General features: G+C 38.2%; 1 protein-coding gene across 6 annotated transcripts in view; it reads right to left on the bottom strand.

The window, feature by feature from the left end:
* LOC138743380 (glutamate receptor ionotropic, delta-2-like) overlaps positions 1-21,447 on the bottom strand; it is a 338,391-nt gene that overhangs the window by 7,174 nt on the left and 309,770 nt on the right. For all 6 annotated transcript variants that reach the window (XM_069898672.1, XM_069898668.1, XM_069898669.1 and 3 more), the window contains one exon: positions 17,229-17,395. In XM_069898672.1, coding sequence (XP_069754773.1) covers positions 17,229-17,395 — 167 coding nt within the window. The remainder of the gene's footprint in view (positions 1-17,228; positions 17,396-21,447) is intronic.

Here is a 21,447-nt window from a genome sequence, read left to right as displayed (position 1 = left end):
TATTTTGCTAAACTGGAAGGATATGGGCCAAATGCAGGCAAATATGATTTGAACAGAATCCTATCTTAATAGGTATGGATGAGTTGGGCCAAATGGCCAGTTCTGACTCTGCATTTTTTGCACCAATCTTGTGGGCTGTGCAAGGATGTATTTCCATAACCTGAACTGCTGTCATGTGGACATCACTTGGATTTGTAAATTAAAGGAAGGAAAATTACTGTCTTCTAATACCCTATGAAATACAAACATTTCAGTTTTCTTGTGCTGTTTGATCCAAAAAATCTTGAAGCAAAACATAGATCATATAATTGATGCCATTTTTTTTTTCTTGTAACCCATTGAATCTTCCCATGAGATGCATAGCCAGCATATATTATACATTATGTTCAATTTTAAATGAAATGTAGATGGGTGTCAAGAATATTACTTCATAAAGTCTGATTATGGTCAGATAACTAACTTAGGCTCTGAAAGCTGCATAACAAGTAAATTTTGATTAAGTAATCAAGTCTGAAGTTGACAGGTGCATTTTCTTACTTTCATCACAGTATTTTCACTTAGTTCGCTATTTTTGCCATTGAGTCAAATACTTAAAAGCTGCATGAATAGTCTTGCTCATTCATTTCTGCAAGTTAGAATTAAATCAGTTTCAAATCTTGAGTCCCGCTTGATCAGATATTAAATCATCCTCACCAGCGTGGCCTTACTTTACAATTAACAAAAACCTGTAGCTGTACACCAAAAGGAAAGCCAAGGTCACTTAAAGAGAAACAATGGTCATTTCTATTTATGTAAAAATTAAGACATTTTTATTTTCATTTTATTTTTAAAAATTGGGATCTCAATAAAATAATCAAGTTTGCAGTTGGTACAATTAGTAGTTGTCCTCAGTGGCATCAATGAATCTGCTTACAGAGAGGAGGTTGGGAAGCACATACGCTGGTGTGAGAACATCAATCTGAGCTCAATATAGACAAGACAAAGGAACTGATTGAACTTCAGGATGACGAAGGTTGACCACTCTCCATTACACATCAGTGGTTTCGTCGTGGAGAGCACAAAGTTCTCTGGTGTGCATATAAGGGCGACCTATTCTGCACCCAAAACATCTCCTCATTAGATAGGCAAGTGCAACAGCACAGTAACGTTTCTTCAGGAGATTGAGGAGGGCAACACCACTGGTCCCCCATCTTGACAACAATTTACAGGAGAACAATTGAGTGTATCCTGTCTGGCTGCATCATTGCATGGTATGGTAGCTGCAAAGGATCATCAAAATGGCCGAGAGGATCACTGGGTCTATGATAATGTTCATGAGTACTGCAGGATCATCAAAATCAGGATGTCCAGGCGAGGAAATAGCTTCTTCCTACAGGCTCTGAGATTGGCACACAGTATCCTGTAACTGATAAAATGGTTCCAAAATATCAACATATTTATTTTTAATTATATGTTTATGTATATATGTGATTTTGTTTTGTGTATGCTCCATGATCCGAAGAAATGCTGTTTGGCCTGGTTGTATATGTGCAGATGATAATAAACTTGAACTTGAATTGAGCTTCCGAAGATGGTGGTGAGCTGCTTTTTAAATTGCTGCAGTTCTTCTGGTGACATCACTCCCACCATTGTAGATAACAAAGGACCAAACACATCCTTACAGGCAGCAAAGTTAGCAGTGCCAACAACTGGAGTTTGAATCCAGTCCTGTCTGCAATGAGTTTGTACATTCTCTCAGTGTCTGGTGGGTTTCCTGTGGGTGCTCTGATTTCCTCCCTCCTTTTAGTAACGTACTAGGGGTGTAGGTCAATTTGGTGGCACAGGATCATGGGCTGAAAGGGCTAAATTTAAATTCAAAAATATTAAAATCATTTTCCAAACCAAGATGGTATGCAAGTTGGAAGGAAATGTGTTAATGGTGGTATTCCCATTCACCTGCTGTAGTTGTCCTTCATAACACTGATAATAGATTTGGGAGGTGATGTTGGAGTAGTCTGGATGAATAAATGCAGTGTATTTTGTTACCTCGTACACACTGAAGCCATTGTACATTGATGATATTGTTAATAAATGCTTAGGGATGTGAATGGGACATCGAAGAACAATGCCTACCTCACCTCTGGAATTCTGCTCTTGGTCTAAATTTGCATCAAACCTGCGATGAGGGCTGGAGTCAAAAGGTCATGGTGAAGCATAGCTAGGTGAGCAGCCTATTGATAGTAAGGCTGTGTGGTAGAATTTTTGATGACATCATCCAATGCTTGCTAATAATCGAGACTGAGAGTGCCATAATTAGCTCAATTAGATTTGTCCTGTTTTTTGTGAATGGCACATAACTGGGCAATTTTCCACAGTTTGGGGTTGAGGTCTGTGTTGTAACTGCATCACCTCAACTTGGCAAGAAGCACAGCTTGTTCTGGAGCCAGATGTTCAGCTATTACAACAGGGATGTTCCTGGACACTTCGCCTTTGCTTCTATACAAAACTCTCACCCATTTGTTGGTATCACATGACGCAAACTGAATTGGCAGGCCTCATCCATAAAACGGCTGACAAAACCTTTAGCAAGTGGCAAAGACATATCAATTCCCATTCTGTTTGGAAAATGTACCATTCCTCAGTTATGCTGGTACTGTGTCTTTCACCAGCCAGCACTGTGGGAGTACGTGCACCATATGGACTGCCACACCTCAAGTAGGGAACACAGCACCACTTCTTAAGTGCATTTGGGATGAACAATAAATGCCTCCTTTCCAATGGGATTTCACAAAAGAGCATCTTAAAATCACTGCAATTTACAGGTATATTTGAAGCAAGATAATCAGATAACAGCGATAATATCTCCAATTACTATTCTGAATGGACAAGAACTAATCAGGGGGTTAAGTAAAATGGGATTCTGATTAAATTCAAATAACATGTCTGGTAATGGTTTAAGGCAGGGGTGTAAAACACAAATTCACGGAGGGCCAAAATTAAAAACTTGGACTAAGTCGAGGGCCGAACTAAATATTTATTGAAAATTTTCAACAACATCTGCATGTTTTCTCTTCTTTCAACATATGTAATGTTAAACTTTAGGATATAACTTTAGGAGGATAATGTTACAGGTCAGGAGTAGGTAGTTCAAGTTCACCCTTTGCTTGACCTGAGAGAAACATATTTGGTTCCTGTGGAGATGTAGTCAGCATTCACAGGCTGTGTCCATTTTGGACTGCATCAGGACTCAGCATTTCCTGCTCACTCCTCAGGTTCTAGGCCTCTATTCACCCTCGACCCACCATCCCTCTACCTGACCAGTCCTTTACCCAACCTCTACTCCCCCCTCACTCCACTCGCCCTGCCTCTACCCACCCCATCCTATACACGCCCCTCTACTGCCTCTCCCCTCAACCTGTTCCTCCCTCTACCCTTCTCTCACCCTCTAATCACCCCTCCCCTACTCGCCCTGCCCCTCCCCTTTTACCTCTTCCCTATCCACCCCTCCTTCTACTCATCCCTCCCTCTAACTGCTCCTCGCACCACCATAACTTCCCCTGCCCATTACTCCTCACCTACACCCTCTGCCCACCCCTGCTTACCCACCCACTCAGGCCCAGCGCGCTGCCGATCAGCCTTTGCGGACAGCCACCATCTCTCTCTTCACGTGCAAGGCCGAACCAGCCGTCCCTGGGGTCCGCGCGGGTGCAAGCGCTGAAGGCCGTGGCGACCAGGAGAAGTGCGCTCGCGCTGTGGAAGGGCCGTCCGGTGCCAGTCGCACGGGGCTCGCGCTGCCCGGGGGCCGTGCGCAGCCTGCCATGTCCGTCGCGCTGACAGGAAATCACAGGCGCTCGCCCATCCGCCGCACCGCTCGACAGGTGGGAGAAGTGACTGGTTGTGTGGGGGGCCTTCCAACTGGCTTGCCGGCTGATGACATCGACAGACTTCTCGTGTTACAATTTTTCGTGTTACAATGGGGAAGGATGTGCAATGAAGGGGGAGGATGGTGGGGGTGACATTACCAAAAAATAGCATCGGCTCTCGCTGCAGGGCGGGCCACCTCTAATACATTTTTGAAATGATCTTGCGGGCCAAATATAATTATATCGCGGGCCAAATTTGGCCTGGGGGCCAGAGTTTGACATGTGTGGTTTAAGGGATTAATGAAGGTTGATGTGGAAATCGTGATATGAAACCTGAAAAAAATGGATTTGCAGGGAGGATGAATCAATATTAATGAGCAAAGGTGGGATATTTTGGGATGATAAAGATTAAGAATATTCATGGAAGGGGTAATTTAGGGAAATTAATGGCAAATAGTACCTTCTGATCAATGTTTTCTACCTGCATCTTTTCCTGCCCCTTTGATTTCCACCTCTGGGTATTCACATATTCTTTGCGTCTATAATTTCTTGATATTTATTTTTTAATTGAAATGATTTATTTTATTAGTAAACAATATCTTGAATTCTTTGCCACTAGACACCAAATCATTAGATATATTTAAGGTGTAGATCAATAAAGATTGAGGGTTATGGGAATTGGCACAATAGGTTTCTGCATATACATTAAGAGCAAAAGGAAAGCAAGGTACAAAATTGGTCTTCATGAGTGGTCATCTTTTTATGGATCCAAAATATATGCAGGAGATCTTAATTTTTTTTTTGCATCTGTACTTACTCCAGAAGGTGGACACAGTAGCCCATAGTAGTGGGGCAAAACAGCAGTGAGGTCATAGACCCTATACAGATTTCAGAGGTTCTTGCTGCCTTGGGGCAAATAAGGGTGGTTGAACCTCCAGGGCTAGACCTAAGACCTTGAGGGAGGCCTGTGAAGAAATTCTAGAGGCCCAGCAGAGGTATTTAAAATGCCATGAGCCCCAAATGAGTACCAGATGGATTGGAGGATAGCTAATGTTGTTCTGCTGTTTAAGAAAGGCTCTGAATAATATGGGAAATTATAGGCTGGTGATCTTGACATCAGTGTACGTAAAATGTTGTAAAGTATCCTATGAGACCAGGTATATAAGTACTTAGATAGAGAGGGACTGATTAGGGATAGCCAACGTGGCTTTGTGTATTGTAGGTCATGTCCAACAAATCTTCTAGTTTTTGCAAAGGTTAGCAGGAAATTTGATGAAGAAAAGACAGTGGATATTGTTTAAATGGACTTTAATAAGGCCTTTGACAAAGTCTTGCATAAGAGATTGGTCAAGAAGGTTCAGTCACATGGCATTCAGGATTAGACATTGGCTTTGTGGGACTAGCATACAATTGCATCTTTGATTGGAGGTCTGTGAGTAGGGATTGATCCATTGTTGTTTGTCATCTATATCAACAACTTGGGTGATAATATAACAAATTGGATCAGGAAAGTTTCAGATGACAGTAAGATTGGGGCAGCAACAAGGCTCTTATTGCTTGCAGCAGAATCTGGACCAGCTGGAAAATGGACTGTAAAATGGCAGATGGAATTTAATGTGAACAAGTGTGAGGTGTTACATTTTGGGAGTCTGAACCAGGGTAGGATGTGTATGGTAAATGGTAGGGAACTGCAGAGTATGGCAGAAAAGAGGGATCTGGGAATACAGAGATAAAATTCCTTGAAGGTGGCGTTGCAGGTAGATAAGGTCATAAAGAAAGGTTTTTGAACATTGGGCTTTATAATTCAAAGTATTGAATGCAAGAGTTGGGATGTTATATTGACGTTGTATAAAACATTGGTGAGACTAAATATGGAGTGTTGTGTTGAATTTTGGTCACCTATGCATAGGAAAGATATTAATAAGATAGAAAGAGTGCAGAGAAAATCCACAAGGATGTTGCTGAGACTTGAAGAGCTGAATTATAGGTAAAGTTTTTCTTAGTTAGGACTATTTCCTGCAGCAATGGAGAATGAGGAGAGGTTTGATAGGGGTATGAAAAACTATGAGGGGCATAGATATGGTAAATTCAAGTAGACTTTTTCTCAGGTTAGGTGAGACAAGAACTAGAGGACACAAGTTAAAGGTGAAATGTTTAAAGGGAACATTTGGGGAAACTTCTTCATTGAGATAATGGCGATAGTGTGAAATGACCTACCTCCAAAGGTGATGGATGCAGATTCAATTTTACCATTTAAGAGAAAATTGAATAGGCACTTGGACGGGAGGGGTATGAAGGTCTAAAGTCTGGGTTCAGGTTGATGGACTAGTCAGAATAAATAGTGTGGTATGTACTAGATGGGCTGAAGGGCCCTTTTCTGTGCCATAATGTTCTATGATTCTAAGAGGAATTCAGGTCAGCCATAGTCACATTGAATGGGGAAGCAGGCTTGAGAGTCTTGGTAACATACTCCTGCTCTTATTTACTTGATCAATTTCTCAATTGACATTTGCTTTGGGTTCCACTTCCCCATTTAATCATTCTATTTTTCATTTCCAATGATAAATTTAAGTCCAAGAATCTGATCACCTTTATCCTCTAACATGACCGATTGGTCCTGTGTGTATTTCCAGCTATCTCTGGGTTTTAGTTCAGGTTTCCAAATTTCATCATTTTGATCAAAAGGTGGTCAAAGTGTGAGGAACAGACCTTTGCTCTGCTTTGATTTCCATAAATGGTGCTTGCCTAAAAATAAAATGCCATCACTTTACCGAACAAATAAGGCATGTATCTCTGCATTTTTCAGATAGACGTGTTGCTTTTAATTGCCTTATGACTATTTTGAATACAGCATATATTCTGACAGAATCAAACTGTGCTTGGTCAGTCTGTCAGCTAGACATGCGAGAACATTAGAACTGCTTTTACTTAGCTAGAACAATTAAGCTGACACTGTCAAAAAACAAGCATTTTCTGACCTTCCTCCAAAGGGCTCAGCAGATTTACTAATTAAATTTGTATGTTCAGCATCACACACTCCTAATATGTCAGCTTTATTTGTGTTGCAAATAAATTTCCAATGATATTGTGATGAAATGTTGCAGCATTCACAATTATGAATAATTTAAATACCACATTTAAATAATCATCACGGGATAAATTTACCTTGTAATTCTGAATGTTTAACATATCTAATTTAAGCAAAATTATAAAATAATACATTTTTAATGTTAAAAATGACCTACTATAATGTTTTGGCTTTGGAAAAACCTGTTATATGACTTTCAATTGCAAGCATTCTGCTGAAGATCAATTATAAGTTCCTAATGATCATAATTAGAACTCTGTACTTGGCAAGCAATCCATAATGATGAAATCTGCTGCCAGTTTATCTTGCAAGTTGCTAGAAATATTAAAATGTAAATTAAGTGTGGGATTCCTGCAGAGGGCAGACTATACTACTTGCTCAAACACTATCCACTCATATGATTAACTCCAAAAACGCATATTATACGTTGCTTGGAAAGTAATAATATTTACAGTATCTCACATTGAAGTTTATATGCTGCTGTGGTGCGCTGTTAGCCAGAATCAGGCGCACACCAAGATAAAGACTGGACAACAGGCTTTAATCTGCAAAGACTTCCACAGAGCCAGGTTGGCTGTGACTGTAGCAACTTTGAGTGAGGCCTCAGGAGGTCGGTGCAGATTTATATCCCGGAGAGTGATTGACCCCCAACCGGGTGGGGCTTGATCCATTCAGGCCGACTGATTGAAAGCCAGCCAGATGTTGTCCTGTCCCCTTACACTCCTGCAGGTACAGAGGTTGTCCCTTGCAGTAGGCCGGTGGTGTACCACCACAGCTGCATAAACCAATTTTCACCACTCTCGTTTTCAATCGTTGTATACAAGATCATAGAATAGGTGAGGGACATGTGAAAAGTTATTCTGCCAATACACAAGATCACAGCTAATCATTTGGCTCTTTATTTTCTGTCCAAATCACTTAATTTCAAACAAATCAACTGGAATCTAGAACATTCTCAGTTTCTGAGAATACCTTCAAGGAATTTTCAAAGAATATTTTAAAAATTAGTGAAAAAATGCAGTTTATTCTGCACAAAAAAAATTCTCCAATCCTACTTTCAGAATGTATGTCTCCTTATCCAGGGATGGTGCTTTTAATTGCCTTACATTGAAATCAATTGCATGAATCAAGACAGAACAGACTCCTGGGCTAGAAATGTAAAAGCACACAGAAGGAACTCAGCTGGTCTCGCAATTGCCACAGGAGGTAAAGATATATTGCCTACGTTTTGGGCCTTGAGCCCGAATAAGCAAAGAACAGGAAGGTGTCAGAATAAGGAGGTTGAAGGTTGGCTAGGAGAGGAGTCAAGACCAACAAAAGGTGTTAATTAGATATGATAAGAGGAGAGGTGAGTATTGATTTTGGCTCTGTGAAAGGAGACAGAGGGAAAAGGGAGAGGCAAAGAAACCAAAGCTTCACACTGTTCCATCACCAAAGTCCATCCACTCTACCTCAATATTACATTTCAGCCCAATATGAAATTTAAGGCACATATTCCTGCCACGACTAAAGCAGACTTTTCACCTCTGTGACATCACTGGACCACCCAGTCTTGATTTAGATCAGTGGTTCTTAACCTTTTTCTTTCCACTTACATACCAGTTTAAGTATTCTCTATGCCATAGATGTTCTGTGATTATTAAGGGATTGATTAAGGTGGTACGTGGGTGGTAAGAAAAAGTTTGAAAACCACTGTTTTAATCATACCTAATTAATTCGTTATGTGCGCAGTTTCATAACTCCAAAGGAAATGGGCCAATGACAATTTTTCTCAAGCAAAATATTTCAGTAACAATTGGGTCCAGAACAGTGATTCTCAACCTTCCCTTCCCAATCACATACCACCTTAAGCAATCCCTTATTAATCACAGAGCACTTATGGCATAGGAATTACTTAAAGTGATATGTGAGTGGAAGAAAAAGGTTGAGAACCTCTTTTAGCTTTATTCTACCGAAGCTGTCTCTTCCCTTCTCTTCTCTGTGCACAGTCATTCAGAACTCTATTGTTCTTATTCTAACATGTACTGTCCCTCTGTTTTTTTGGCCTTTTCTGGCTTCTGCTTATAACATTCTCACCTATGTTTAATGGTATCATTGTGGTGAATTTGTATGTATGACAGTGTATGGGTAGCTGGCCCACTCACTGATGACTCGCTCCCTCGTAACTCCTCCCCTTGTGGCCTCGGCCATTAAGGTCAACCTCCCTCCCCCTGTCCTTCTTTCAAGCACATGGAATCGGGCCAGCTACATCCTAAAGTGTATTAAAGTTTCTTACTCACTAACTTTAGAGTTATTGATAGAGTGTACCAATCATATATCCCAAACTTTCTCAAGGACAGTAAACAGTGAATATTATTTTCAACTAATCTTTTATAAACTTACTCAGTACTCAATAAAGATTGGAACAAAGAAGAGAATAGACAGAAGATGAAACACCATAAACAAGTTTGAAACAATAAAGCAAACATTTCTTCTGGAAAAAATCCATAGAATTCTGAAATATTTATCTGAAGGAATTGTTATTTCTATATATACAGGTTACAGGGTTAATAAGCATCAATTGGCCAACCTTGCCTCATTCAATAGTGACATCTGGGTGGGAGAACTTTTTGAAAATACTGGCAGTTCTTGTCGGTACACTGATTTGATAATGTTATACCTGAGGAGGCTGAACAACACTGCCTTCCTGGAGAGGAGCTGCCAATCACCAACAGTACAATCCAGGCAACCCTTTATCTTATAAGTATCCTGTCACATATAGATTCACCCAGCAATAGAAATATCCTTACCCTGTCTATCCCATGATACCTCCTCAAAAAAAAAATCAAACCTTGTTCTTCTAACCTCTAGAAATCATAGATCTAACCTTCAAGAGATTACAGACTCAATCCACTCCATTTTCCTCATAAAATAATGCTTCATTCCAGGAATCAATCCAAGACACACCTTGATTACATAGTTGGAGTTTGCAATTAAATTTTGTGGTTATACATGCAAATGATTCCATTTAATAAGACTGCCCCAGACAAATAGGCTTATTCATTCAGTGTTGTTGCATAGACTACGTGACATTAAATAAACATGAAGGAATAAACTGTAAGAAAAAAATTAATTTGTTAACAACAAAAATAAAAACCTTAATTTGATATCAAAGGTAAAGTCAGTCGACACAAAATCAAAGGACAAATCAGGAAATAATCAGTAAAATTAAAGTCATATCCAATGTGCAGCTGTGACATCACATTTGCAAAATAACACCACCAAAATCAAGGCTTTGGAGCAGAAATGTTAAAATTACAATGCATAGGGTTAAATCCTACTCAAATTTCTACTATAATTTGTTTTTCCCAATGAATGTTTGTAAGAAAGTAGCGCCACTTAATTTTAAAGGTCACTAGCATTGGGGTCAAGTCCTTGTTAATGAAGCAGCAAAATGATATATTCACGCAGTTCCTGACAGTGCCACCACTGTGTGAAGAAACACACAGTGGCTGCGAATGGAAAAAAAACTTTCTTACTGAAGTTCCTTGGTGATAATGAAATAGGTTGTACAGCTCCCGACTGCTTTGATGTGGTGGATAGAGGGTAAAGTGAGCAGAGGTGGGGTAATCTGTCCATATAACTGCAGTTGGACTTTTCCCTCTGGGTTTTACAATCAAATGATTGTTACACTGCCACTGTCAAGGAACAGATGAAGCCATCAGGAGACAAGACAACTTATCTGATGCTGACAGGATGTGGTTGGTGGATGGGGAGAGAGGTGAACAATTGAGTGTACCTGTTCAGGGAGCTGCTGGCATTAACCCAGTGGGCGTGTCTCTCTATCCAATGCCTAAAGGGACATGACAGAGCACTTGGGGCACTCTGCCAGCTTTAAATGGGAGAGTTTTCCAGTAGGGACAATGATATCTAGAAGACAGTGTAACTTTACTCTAAACCAGATAGAGTACCAGTTTCTTTTCCAGAATTTGGCAAAGAATGTCAAGGTCTATGAGCAAACTTCTGAGAAATTCTTATGGGTTAAATTTGCCATTGACAAAACCCTTTAGCCACAGAACTGTCCACCAACATAATCCAGGACCTTGTGGCACACTTTTAGTCAAGTCAGCAAATCAACAAGGAGTGTCAAAGGATATACCCAGAGAACCACCAACTATACCTAAATGTGGGGTGTCAACTGATTAAGTGACAACATGGGACTTCAATGTAACATTATAATAGCATGCAACAAGCAGAGCTAAATAATCTCACAAAGATATGTGTTCCTGTCATGAATAATGTGGCCAATTAAACAAGTAATGGAAGGTGGAGGATCCAAAGACATTCTTATCCTTAACATTGGCATAGCACAGCATATTAGTGCTGAAGACATGGTTGAATCATTAGGAATTACACTGGAGAGCAAGTTTTAAAAAAAAGGTTTGCTGCCTGAAAAAAAATGGGGATTATGATAGACAATGTCAACCTGAACACTAAAATAATTTCAGATTTGCTGTATCACATAGAAAGTTGGAGAAACATTAAATAAATTTTTATTGAATTTAGCATGTTTAATCGCATAATGATGCTGACACATTGTGTTAGTTCAATTGACCTAAAAAATGTTTTGCAACTGATTTTAGTTTGTACACAGCATCTGATGCCTCTTGTGTCAGTGTTCAACAATAGTCAGCCAGGATGGATGGATTCCTGTTGCTTTGATAGCGCTTTTCCATGGTTGCAATGTCCTGGGTGAAACCTTTCACCGTTTTTCTCATCAAGAACAACAGGGAAGAAGCCCAAGTGTGAATGTGGAAAATGAATTTTGAATGATATGTTGTGCTTCATGGTTCTGTCTCCTTGAAGTAGACTTAAAATATCACAAAAATAGGTAACAGCTAAAAAACTGTATATGATAGGAAAAATTTAAGGTGATTTACATGATCAGCAGCTTAAAATCAACAAAATACACGCAAAAGTGTTCAGGAAGCAAAATCTTCATTGTCCAGTGTTACATTCAGCCTTTAAGTGGCAAGTGCATGATCCACCTTTGCTTCCTCTTGAGAATCCCATCAGCAAAAAGTTGGTGTTCAACCAATTTGGTTCAGTCTACATCATGATAAGAACTAGCCAAGGTCATGGCATGCAGCAAAGTCTTGGGGACTCTACAACATTAAATAATTCATGCAAGCCAAAATTTGTTGTGTTTCAAGCAAGCTGTTCCAGTGCAGATGCAACATTCTCAATAACCCCAAAAGAGCCCAACTAGGTCAGGACAATCAAACTAATTAATGGCCAGTCCATTCTCAATCATTAGTAAACTGGTGCAAGATGGTCACTGATACTTATTCATTCATTAATAATCAGCTCACCAATGTCCATTTCACTAAGAAAACCTTGTTCCAGAGCTCATCACCTCCAGGGTAGAGTAAGCGTTGAATTCTAAAGCTGAGATGTGAGTGACTGCTCCTGACCACAGATATTTAACCAAGATGATCTGTTAAAACTAAAGTCCACAAGGTCCAAGTGAAAACTTTCCAATTGTAAAATATTGTACAAAGAAAGAGATCTTTGTTGGAAGTCAATCACTCAGCCTTGGGAGAACCAAGCAACATCTGATGTTTCATCAATGATCTTCCTTCCAGGTTAAGGTTGGAACTAGGATGTTTCCTGATGATTGCACAAACTTCCAAATCTGTAAGAAATAAAGTAGTCTATGCCTTCATGCAATAAGACCCAAGCAATATTCAGGCACAGCTTGCTCAATGGCAAGCATAATTTGCATCAAAATTTGTAGGCAATGATCAACTTCAACAAGAAAAGGTCTAATTATTTAATATTGCTGTTCAATGCCATCCCCATCACCAAATTGACACCTGGGTGAAACAATTTACTGGAGTGTTGTGGCTATAAAGTTAGAGGCCTCATATATTGTAGCAGGTGACTCATCTTCTGACATACAAAATTTAATCCAACATCTACAAGAAACAGGACATCAATGTAGAAGTTGAGGTTCAATCTCATTCAAGACGCTTGACAGCATCCAGAATGAAACAACCTGTTTGGTTGGTGCCTCATCCTTCAGCATGTTAAATATTAGTGCTCTCCACCACCAGTCCCATTGTGACTGTTCTGTGCACCATCGACTGCAGTCGATGTGACAAACCATGACCTTGACTTCCATTAAAGACAAAGTTGACAAGCACACAGAAACAATATCACTTTGTGGTTTTCCTCAAGTTGTGAAAATATCTTCACTTGGAAAATATATCACAGTTCATTAGCTCGATCTAAATCTGAGAACTTCTTACCCAGTGGCACTGCAGTTATACCTTCACTGGATGGACAGCTTCATTAAAGAAGGTCATTCACCACCATCTTCTCAAAGACAATTATAGATGGGCAATAATCTCTGGCCTTGTCAGCACATCCCACACCCATAAAAATATGTAACTGAAGGTAAATTTCTCCTCCATTTCAAATAGATAAATATAGCAAGTTTAAGGAAAAGGTAGTTTCACAGAAAGATGGAAAGTATATATAATTGAAACAGGTTTAAAAAAAGACAGAAATATTCACCTTGGTTCAGGACAAAAAGATATAGCAGGAAGAGGAGCAATTAATTAGAATAATATAAACATGAAAATAGTATTGTGATATTCTAGAAATTCAATGTGAAAGAGGTACTGAATCCTGGGGGCACAAACTCAAAATTCAAGAATAATGATGGTGAGCCCTGCTCTAATAATTTTTGACATACGGGTTGTGTCAGAAGGTTGCAATTGTTGATTACAAAAAGCACGAAGCTGGATCTTGAATCCAGATGCTACACATCTTGATCAATAGTATCCATTGGTTCAAAGTATAATATTTACTTTATGAACAATCAAAATATATATTTAGAAGTTTATATCCCATTCATGTTAAATTTTGGTGAAAATGAAGATTCAAGACACGTTAGCTCTAACCAAGGAAAACTAATCGAATTTATGCTACTGCATAAAAACCATTAACAGTTGGATATCAGAAGAAGGTTAATGTGAGGATTTCAATATTGAATTACTGTGTGTTTTAATGCTGTTAAATAACCCATAAAAACTTCACATCAAGTTGGTATTTTTAAAAACTAATGCAGCTCATCTAAAAATCTCCTTGCATTATGAGGAAATATTCCTCAAGGTTATCTCACAAAATGAATGAAAATAATACAGAATGGCTTTCCCTTGAGGATTTCTTCTTCATGCTCTATCTTTACATGGCAGACAGTAGATAATTCATAAAGTTAATTTCAGGAAACAGCAGATTAGGAGATTCTGATTCCCTTAACAAAAATATTAACTTTCAATTAAAGACATGTAAGTTGCATAAAGGATTGGGTTATGGGACTATAATATCTCAGAAATATATTATGGGGTTAAATTTTAGATTAAAAATTATGGCATTTGAAAACCTCCATAGGCTAAACATGATACATAGGGTATAACTAAAAGGTCAGGTTTTTAGACAACCTTTAGAGAAAAATGTCCATTTCTATGCATTTAAGATCATAGGAATCTCTGCATTCAAACAGCTCTAAAGACAACCAATACAGTAACTTTAATTTTGCTCATCAATAATGTAATTAAGACTACTTAAAATACAAAATAATGATCTTATACATGTTTTCAGTTGCTTCATTACATGACATTAGAACAGTATAAACGCTGTAAGGTAAAAGTGCTCAGTAAGAATGATCCCGTATGGAACTCATTGCACTACATATGATCTTTGGTTCAGATCAGTTTGGTCTGCGCTAGCTTCATAGCTTCAGCTAATTGTTCTCTTAGGTAGGCAGTAACTCCTCTTATTTTTGCAGTTTTATTATCCATAATATATCGTAATAGTTTTTTTATATTTACAAGTAAGCAAAACATTATTTTTGTTTATCCCATCTATTCACAAGGAGGAAAAGATTGCAAATCTTTTACTGAATACAAATTGAACAAATTTACTAAGAGGCCAAATGCATACAATTTTTTTTTAAAAGTCCATCGTCTACATATAGTCTGGCTACTGCAACTTTTACAAATGATTCACCATGTAACTAGGCAACAGTTGCCATGGTGCAATTGAAGCTCAGTAAGAAGCACCCTGAAAGAGAATTAAGCACACGAGAGGGAGGCGGTGCATTCAGAAAATGTAATTATGTTTTTCTGTGATTTTAATTCCTCCAAGGGTTGATAAAATGGCATGCAGTATATAATAACGTGTCAGCATTGAAATTATTGCAACCTTGTTTAGTAATAAAGTAATTCTCCCTCCCTATGAAAAAGGCATATTAGTACCGATCAATGTAGTTGTGACCTTCATAGATATTTTCTCTACAAGTTTACTTTTATTTACACTCTCCTTAGTGGACTATTTCATATACTTTGCAGACCTGAGGATGGAAAATTAAATCCTACAATTGAAGATTGTAATAATTAATAAATATATAATAGCATTTGTGAAATCATCTGCATTTTTAACAATAGCTTAATCTATTTCCCATGCACCTTTTGCAAGTATTATTAAAATGAATACTATAAATTAATCTTGCTTCAAAATTGATAATTCATAGAGCAGAAATCTATATTTGAGCAGAATTACTGATGCTCATCATCAATGGAGACCTTTATTTTTCTCGTGTATTTCAGCAGACATGAAAGAATTGTAAAAGAGGTTAAATGATCTCTAGGAAATTGATATGACAGGACATTACTACATTTTGGTCCATCTTGCCAAATCTGGTGCCTTTTCTTCTACTGAAGCTACTTGTTCTAATTTTCATGTCCATTCCTTACATCATCCTGCTATTTCTTTTCAAATACCATGGACTGGTATCAAAATAGTTTCTCAATAACAACTAATATATCAACTCATACAAATAAGCCTTTTTAATTCCCCTCTCAGCATTTCTATTGATGAACCTCATGCCAATTTGCAAACATACATTCATGCAATATATACAATTTCAAATTCCTTCATAATTTTGAACTTATCAACACTTCAAATCTGACTTTTCTCCATTGACAAATTCTCTTGTTCTCACTATATTTCCAAGGAGAGCCCCAGTACTGCACAGTGACTTGGAATCCTTTTTAGAATACTCTCATGGTTCTATATTTAAATAATGTCTGTACAAAATCCAACATTTTGTGTAGAATCTTGCTGGCCTCTGACCTGTACTCCCAACAATATTTGATAGGGGAAGTAGTTATTTTCTGTTATTGATCCTGCATCAGTTGGCAACTCTGTCCAATAAATGCACCTCGTGGTGTAAGAAGGGAAGTGTGTGCTGGTAATAAGATTAATCGCAACCATGGGACATAACAGAATGATGGAATTCAAAATAATTATCAATTTAATTTTTTTAATCTCTTCATTTTTCAAGTACTCTTGATGCACATTTCTGAAGAGTACTCTAGATCTTCCTAGGGATCGTGTTAGATTTTTAAAAAATGCACTGGAGGTAGAAATTAACATAATGTAAATCTGACTTCATTTAATAAAATTGGTTTGTTAGACTTAAAATTATGATTTTTTTTAATGGAGCCCAACATCATTAGATTGACTATTTCCATGTGAAAGCTTGGGAACTGTAAATGCTTATATGCCACTACTGAATTCCATGGTGTACTCCATGAGGATTACAACTGACCTGTCAGCAGCCATCAAATGTAGAGATGTAGTTTCTGCATTTGCATTTGCTTGCGCTGGAATCACAGACTTACTAGGGATCACAAAGCATTATGCTTTCCTAATGGAAGTTTCAAGTTGCAGAACTTTTTGGTAGATTTGGCAGGTGAAACTGAACAAAAAAAAACAAATCCCCCCCCCCCCCCTTTATTAATTTAAACCATCTGGTATTTTAAGTACCACATTTCCATCAGATAATAGCATATACAGTAAAACCCCAGTATCCAGCACCTTTGGGGATTAGTAGATGCCGGATCAGTGAATTTGCCAGTTGTTTGAAATTACATGTTGCATGGATTGGTGAACTGACCACTAAGGGGCACCGATTATAAACTTTTGTATTCTTCACCTATTTATTTTCCGTGATTTTTTTTTGCCAGTTGCTCGAATTCCGGATAAATGCGATTTTTACTGTATTTTGGTGTTACGGCGTAAAAGTTAAATGCTGTAATATACACCTAAAATATTAAACACTTACAGATTTTATTTAAATTGATAAATATCAATAAACTGCAATACACTGCTACTGTGATGCAGTTTGGAACATCAGTAGGTATGTACAATAGTCAAAATTCATGTGTTAAGTAACAGAAGCGGCATACCTTTGTGAAATAATTTCCCTATAAGGACTGCCATCTTGAAGAGCAATGCCATAACCTCTATCGACTTTAGAATTCCTCGCTGTGATAAAGGCACAGTCCGGTTCATTCTCTGCAACATATTCAAGAACTGCAACATCCCAGATGAATGCATAATTTCCAGACTTTACCTTTAAATATGAAAGCGTGTTTACCGAGTGGATTATGCAATATACACTTCTACACCTGGCTTTCAAAAACCACGTAACATGGTCTACTAACTAAACCAATCAACTCCTTCACAAAATACACACAAAAGATGAACCTCGTGTGTTTAGTATTTCATTTATGTTTTATCATTTGAAACTATTTTCATGGTAGACTAATGTAAAATATATGAAAGCATATCAAAGCAATTTGCATATTTTTCCATAAATAGTGTTAAAACAGCAAATAATGGCTCTGGTTGGTCTGTATTTCAATCTGTCTGGTTGCTCAGGTGAGCAGTATTATCTGTATTAACGATATTATATGGTTAGCCTGCAGGTGGGTGCATTTTGTTCAATTCTATTCTGTATAATAGGGTTGTTGTGCATCTGCAGCACCAAAACTTAAATGAACCAGCTGTAATATAGATGACAACCCATGTAGATTTGTACTAACTCGTGCGAAACTTCCATAACAAGCCTCTATTAAATTGATGTGGAACATAAAACCAAACTAAGTACATTTTGCGTAACTTCCGCTGTGCCCCTCAAGATTTTCCATAACTTCATGTTGACAAATAAGACTCTCTTGCAGTGGTGCCTTTATTCACCAGATGAAGCATTCAGTCCATTACCAGCTCCTTTAATATGCAGTTAGCCAGGAACCATTGTTTTTTTTAAATCTCTCTACTCAATACAGATTTAAGCATTGCTTTATATTACATTGAAAGGCTGCATCATTGATGGTTATTCATGGGAAATCGATGAACAAAAATTGCTTGTTATCACTGCCTCCAGATACATTAGATGGATCACGCAAATCAAAAATGAATAGTAACATTCCAAGATTTTCAGTCCCTTATATTTACAATGAACTATTTTTGATTTATTTCTAATAACCTTGAAACTTTTAAATAAAAAAAATATATTTAAATTTAGACATTTTGGCCCACAAGCCCATACTGCCCAATTACGTCCAATTAATCTATAGCCCCCTGTACGTTTCAAACGGTAGAAGGAAACTGGAACCCTCAAGGAAAACCCACACAGAGACAGGGAGAACATACAAGCTCATTCCAGACAGCGTACAACTCGAATCCCGGACCGGAACGCTGATGCTGAAACAGCTTTGCGCTAACTGCTGTGGCAACCGTGCTGCACCTCAACATTTGCTTTTTCAAATCTCATTGAGATTTTATTTTCCACTGTTAAGGAGAGCAATCTGATCCAAGTATTCAAATACTTTCAATGAAAGAACATTTATCCAAAATTTCCTATTTTCAGTTGTTGGGGTTAATTTGTAAAAATGCTAAAAAACTGTGTACAGAAGGAAGGCTTACTCAGATGAGTACATCCTTTTGATACATACAACATGATATGATTGGAATCAAGTTTCAAATCTCCCTCTTACAATCGATTTTTGCCACCCAATTCAACATGTCAAGTCAGTCATGTTAGCAAACTGACCATCACTAAACTATTTAGTTATTGTACAGCTTATGCTACAGAGGTTGGTTAATTAATTAACTGATAAGGTGAAAATTATGAGAAAAATAACTCGTCAGCTGATTGTGCCTTTGATCTACAAAGCTCATCACCTTGCCGGGTTTTATCCTCCTTTCATGCACTGTGTGAAAGCATTTAAGTAAGGTTAGGGGGTCTAGACTTACCTGGCTTCTATTCGCCAAGATAGGTAGACTCAGCGGTGGAGCATATTGGACACATGGAGCCGGTTTTTTTTTTTGGTTCTGTTTGAACAAGGAAGCTGGCTTCCAGAGATGGGCCACGCATATGACAATAACATGGCTTTTCAGTGTGAAAAGGGCTAGAAGTATCATCTTTAAACTTATCCCTCCAGTTCTTCATCAAGTCATTTATAAAATCACAAAAAAAGGATCCCAGAATAGATCCCTGTAGAATGCCACTAGTCAATGATCTTCAGGCCGAATACCTTATATCTACTACCACTCTCTGCCTTATGCAGGCAAGCCAATTCTGTATCCACACAGACAAGGTTCCTTGGGTCCCTCGTGACTTTTTGAATGAGCCTACAATGAGAAACCTTGACAAATGCCTTACAAAAATCCATATAGACCACATCCATGTCCTAGCTATCCTACCTCTCTTGTCAACCATGAGTTCTTTACCCTTTCATTTTCTTCCAGTTTTAGTGGGAAAAACCTGTCCCAAACCAAATGCAAGTGATTCCTTAACATCATCTACATTTTCGGTATGTTGCGTTATGAACTTGAATCATGAGCCTTCTTATCTTTCAATATTGCGCAGGTTATTTGAATAAAGGGTAGAGGAGGACAGAAGTGCCCTCATCTAAGATAAGAGTTTCTTCTCTCAGAATAAGCCACTAAACATGCATTCTTGACATGCCCAGGATGTATTTATTTATTACTCAGGATGGATTGGATTCAATATCCTGAGGCATACTTTTTGAAACAAAAATGTTTCCACTGTGATTCAATTCAAAAGCTGGAACAGGATTATTGTGCAAGAGGACAGACAAAGTAGAAATTATTCAGTGGCCCCAAGAGGATTTCTTGAAACAGTTTGCCCATAGTCCAACCAGGGAAGAGACCAAATTAGAATTTGTATTGGGAAATAAGCCTGGCTAGCTGATTGGGGTTTCAGTGGGAGAATATTTCAGAGGAGTGGATCATAACTCATTAGATTTTGACGGTTGTGGATAAGGAGAAATTCAGTCTTCAAGGGATGAAGGCAAATTACAACATTATTAGTCAGGAGCTGGAGACTATTGGAAGAGATTATTATTGGCTAAGTCCACAATTGACACGCAGGAATATTTTTGGTCTAATTGACCAGAATTCAAGACTGCCATATTCCAATGAGGAAGAAATACAAGGTTTGGGAACCTTGGATGACAAGAGGTGTTGTAAATTTACTCAAAAATAAAATTTAAGTGAATATATATTGGAAGCTTGAATCAGTTAAACCACATAAGGAATATAAAGAAAACTGGAAAGTAATGAAACAGGGAATGAGGAGCACCAAAGTGAGTCATGGATTTCATTGGTGAATAACATTAAGGAAAATCCCAAGGCTTTTTAGACAGGGTAGTTTGGAAAAGGGTACAGCCACTCAAGGACAAAGGAGGGAATTTATGTTCAGAACCAGATGAAGTGGGCATGTTTCTAAATAAGTAATTTGCATCACTATTGCACCAGAGAAGGGCATGGAGGCTAGTGAGATCAGTATAGAATATTCTAAGGGATGTTGACATTAAGTATTGGATCTAATAAAGATCATTAAGGTGGTTAAAACCCCAAGTTATTGACAAAGGCAAGAAGGAAGATTGTCAGTCCTGGAGTGAGATCTTTGTATACTTTCTATCCTCAGGTAAAATCCCAGATGATGGAAGAGTGGCTGGTTTGTTGTTCTTTGGTTTAAGAAGGGCAATGGGAATAATCATATCCATCTTTTGGAATATGGTACACAGTTCTGGTTGACATATTAAACAAAGGATATGGAGGTTCTGGGGAGGGTACAACAGAGATTTATCAGAATGATGCCTGGATTAAAGGTATGAGCAAAAGTTGGATAAATGGGTTATTCTCTCTGGAGTGGCAAGACTGAAGGAAGATCTAATAGAAGCTTATAATATTATGAGAGGTATAGAAAGGATAGATAACCAGAATCTTTACCCTAGGGTTGATATACTGGAAGCCATAGCTTTCAGTTAAGAAAATGAAGATATAGAGGAGATGTATGAGGCTGGTGGGTTGTTTTTTAAAACACAGAGATCAGAAAGAGCTGGGAATGCTCTGACAAGGGGGGGGGGGGGGGTTAAAACATATTTATACAGAAATATGAATATTCTAGAACTGGAGGGAATATACAGGCCACACGGTTAGCGTAGTGGTTAGCTTGAGCTATTACAGTTCCAACAACTGGGACTGGGGTTCGAATCCTGCGCTGTCTGTAAGAAGTTTGTATGTTCTCCCCATGTCTGCATGGGTTTTCTCTGGGTACTCCAGTTTCCTCCCACTGTTCAAAATGTACTGTGG

The sequence above is a fragment of the Narcine bancroftii genome, chromosome 9 (genome assembly GCF_036971445.1).
Source record: "Narcine bancroftii isolate sNarBan1 chromosome 9, sNarBan1.hap1, whole genome shotgun sequence".
Taxonomy (NCBI): Eukaryota; Metazoa; Chordata; class Chondrichthyes; order Torpediniformes; family Narcinidae; genus Narcine; species Narcine bancroftii.
Note: the sequence above shows the minus strand (reverse complement) of the source record. Positions and strands in the feature narration are given on the sequence as shown.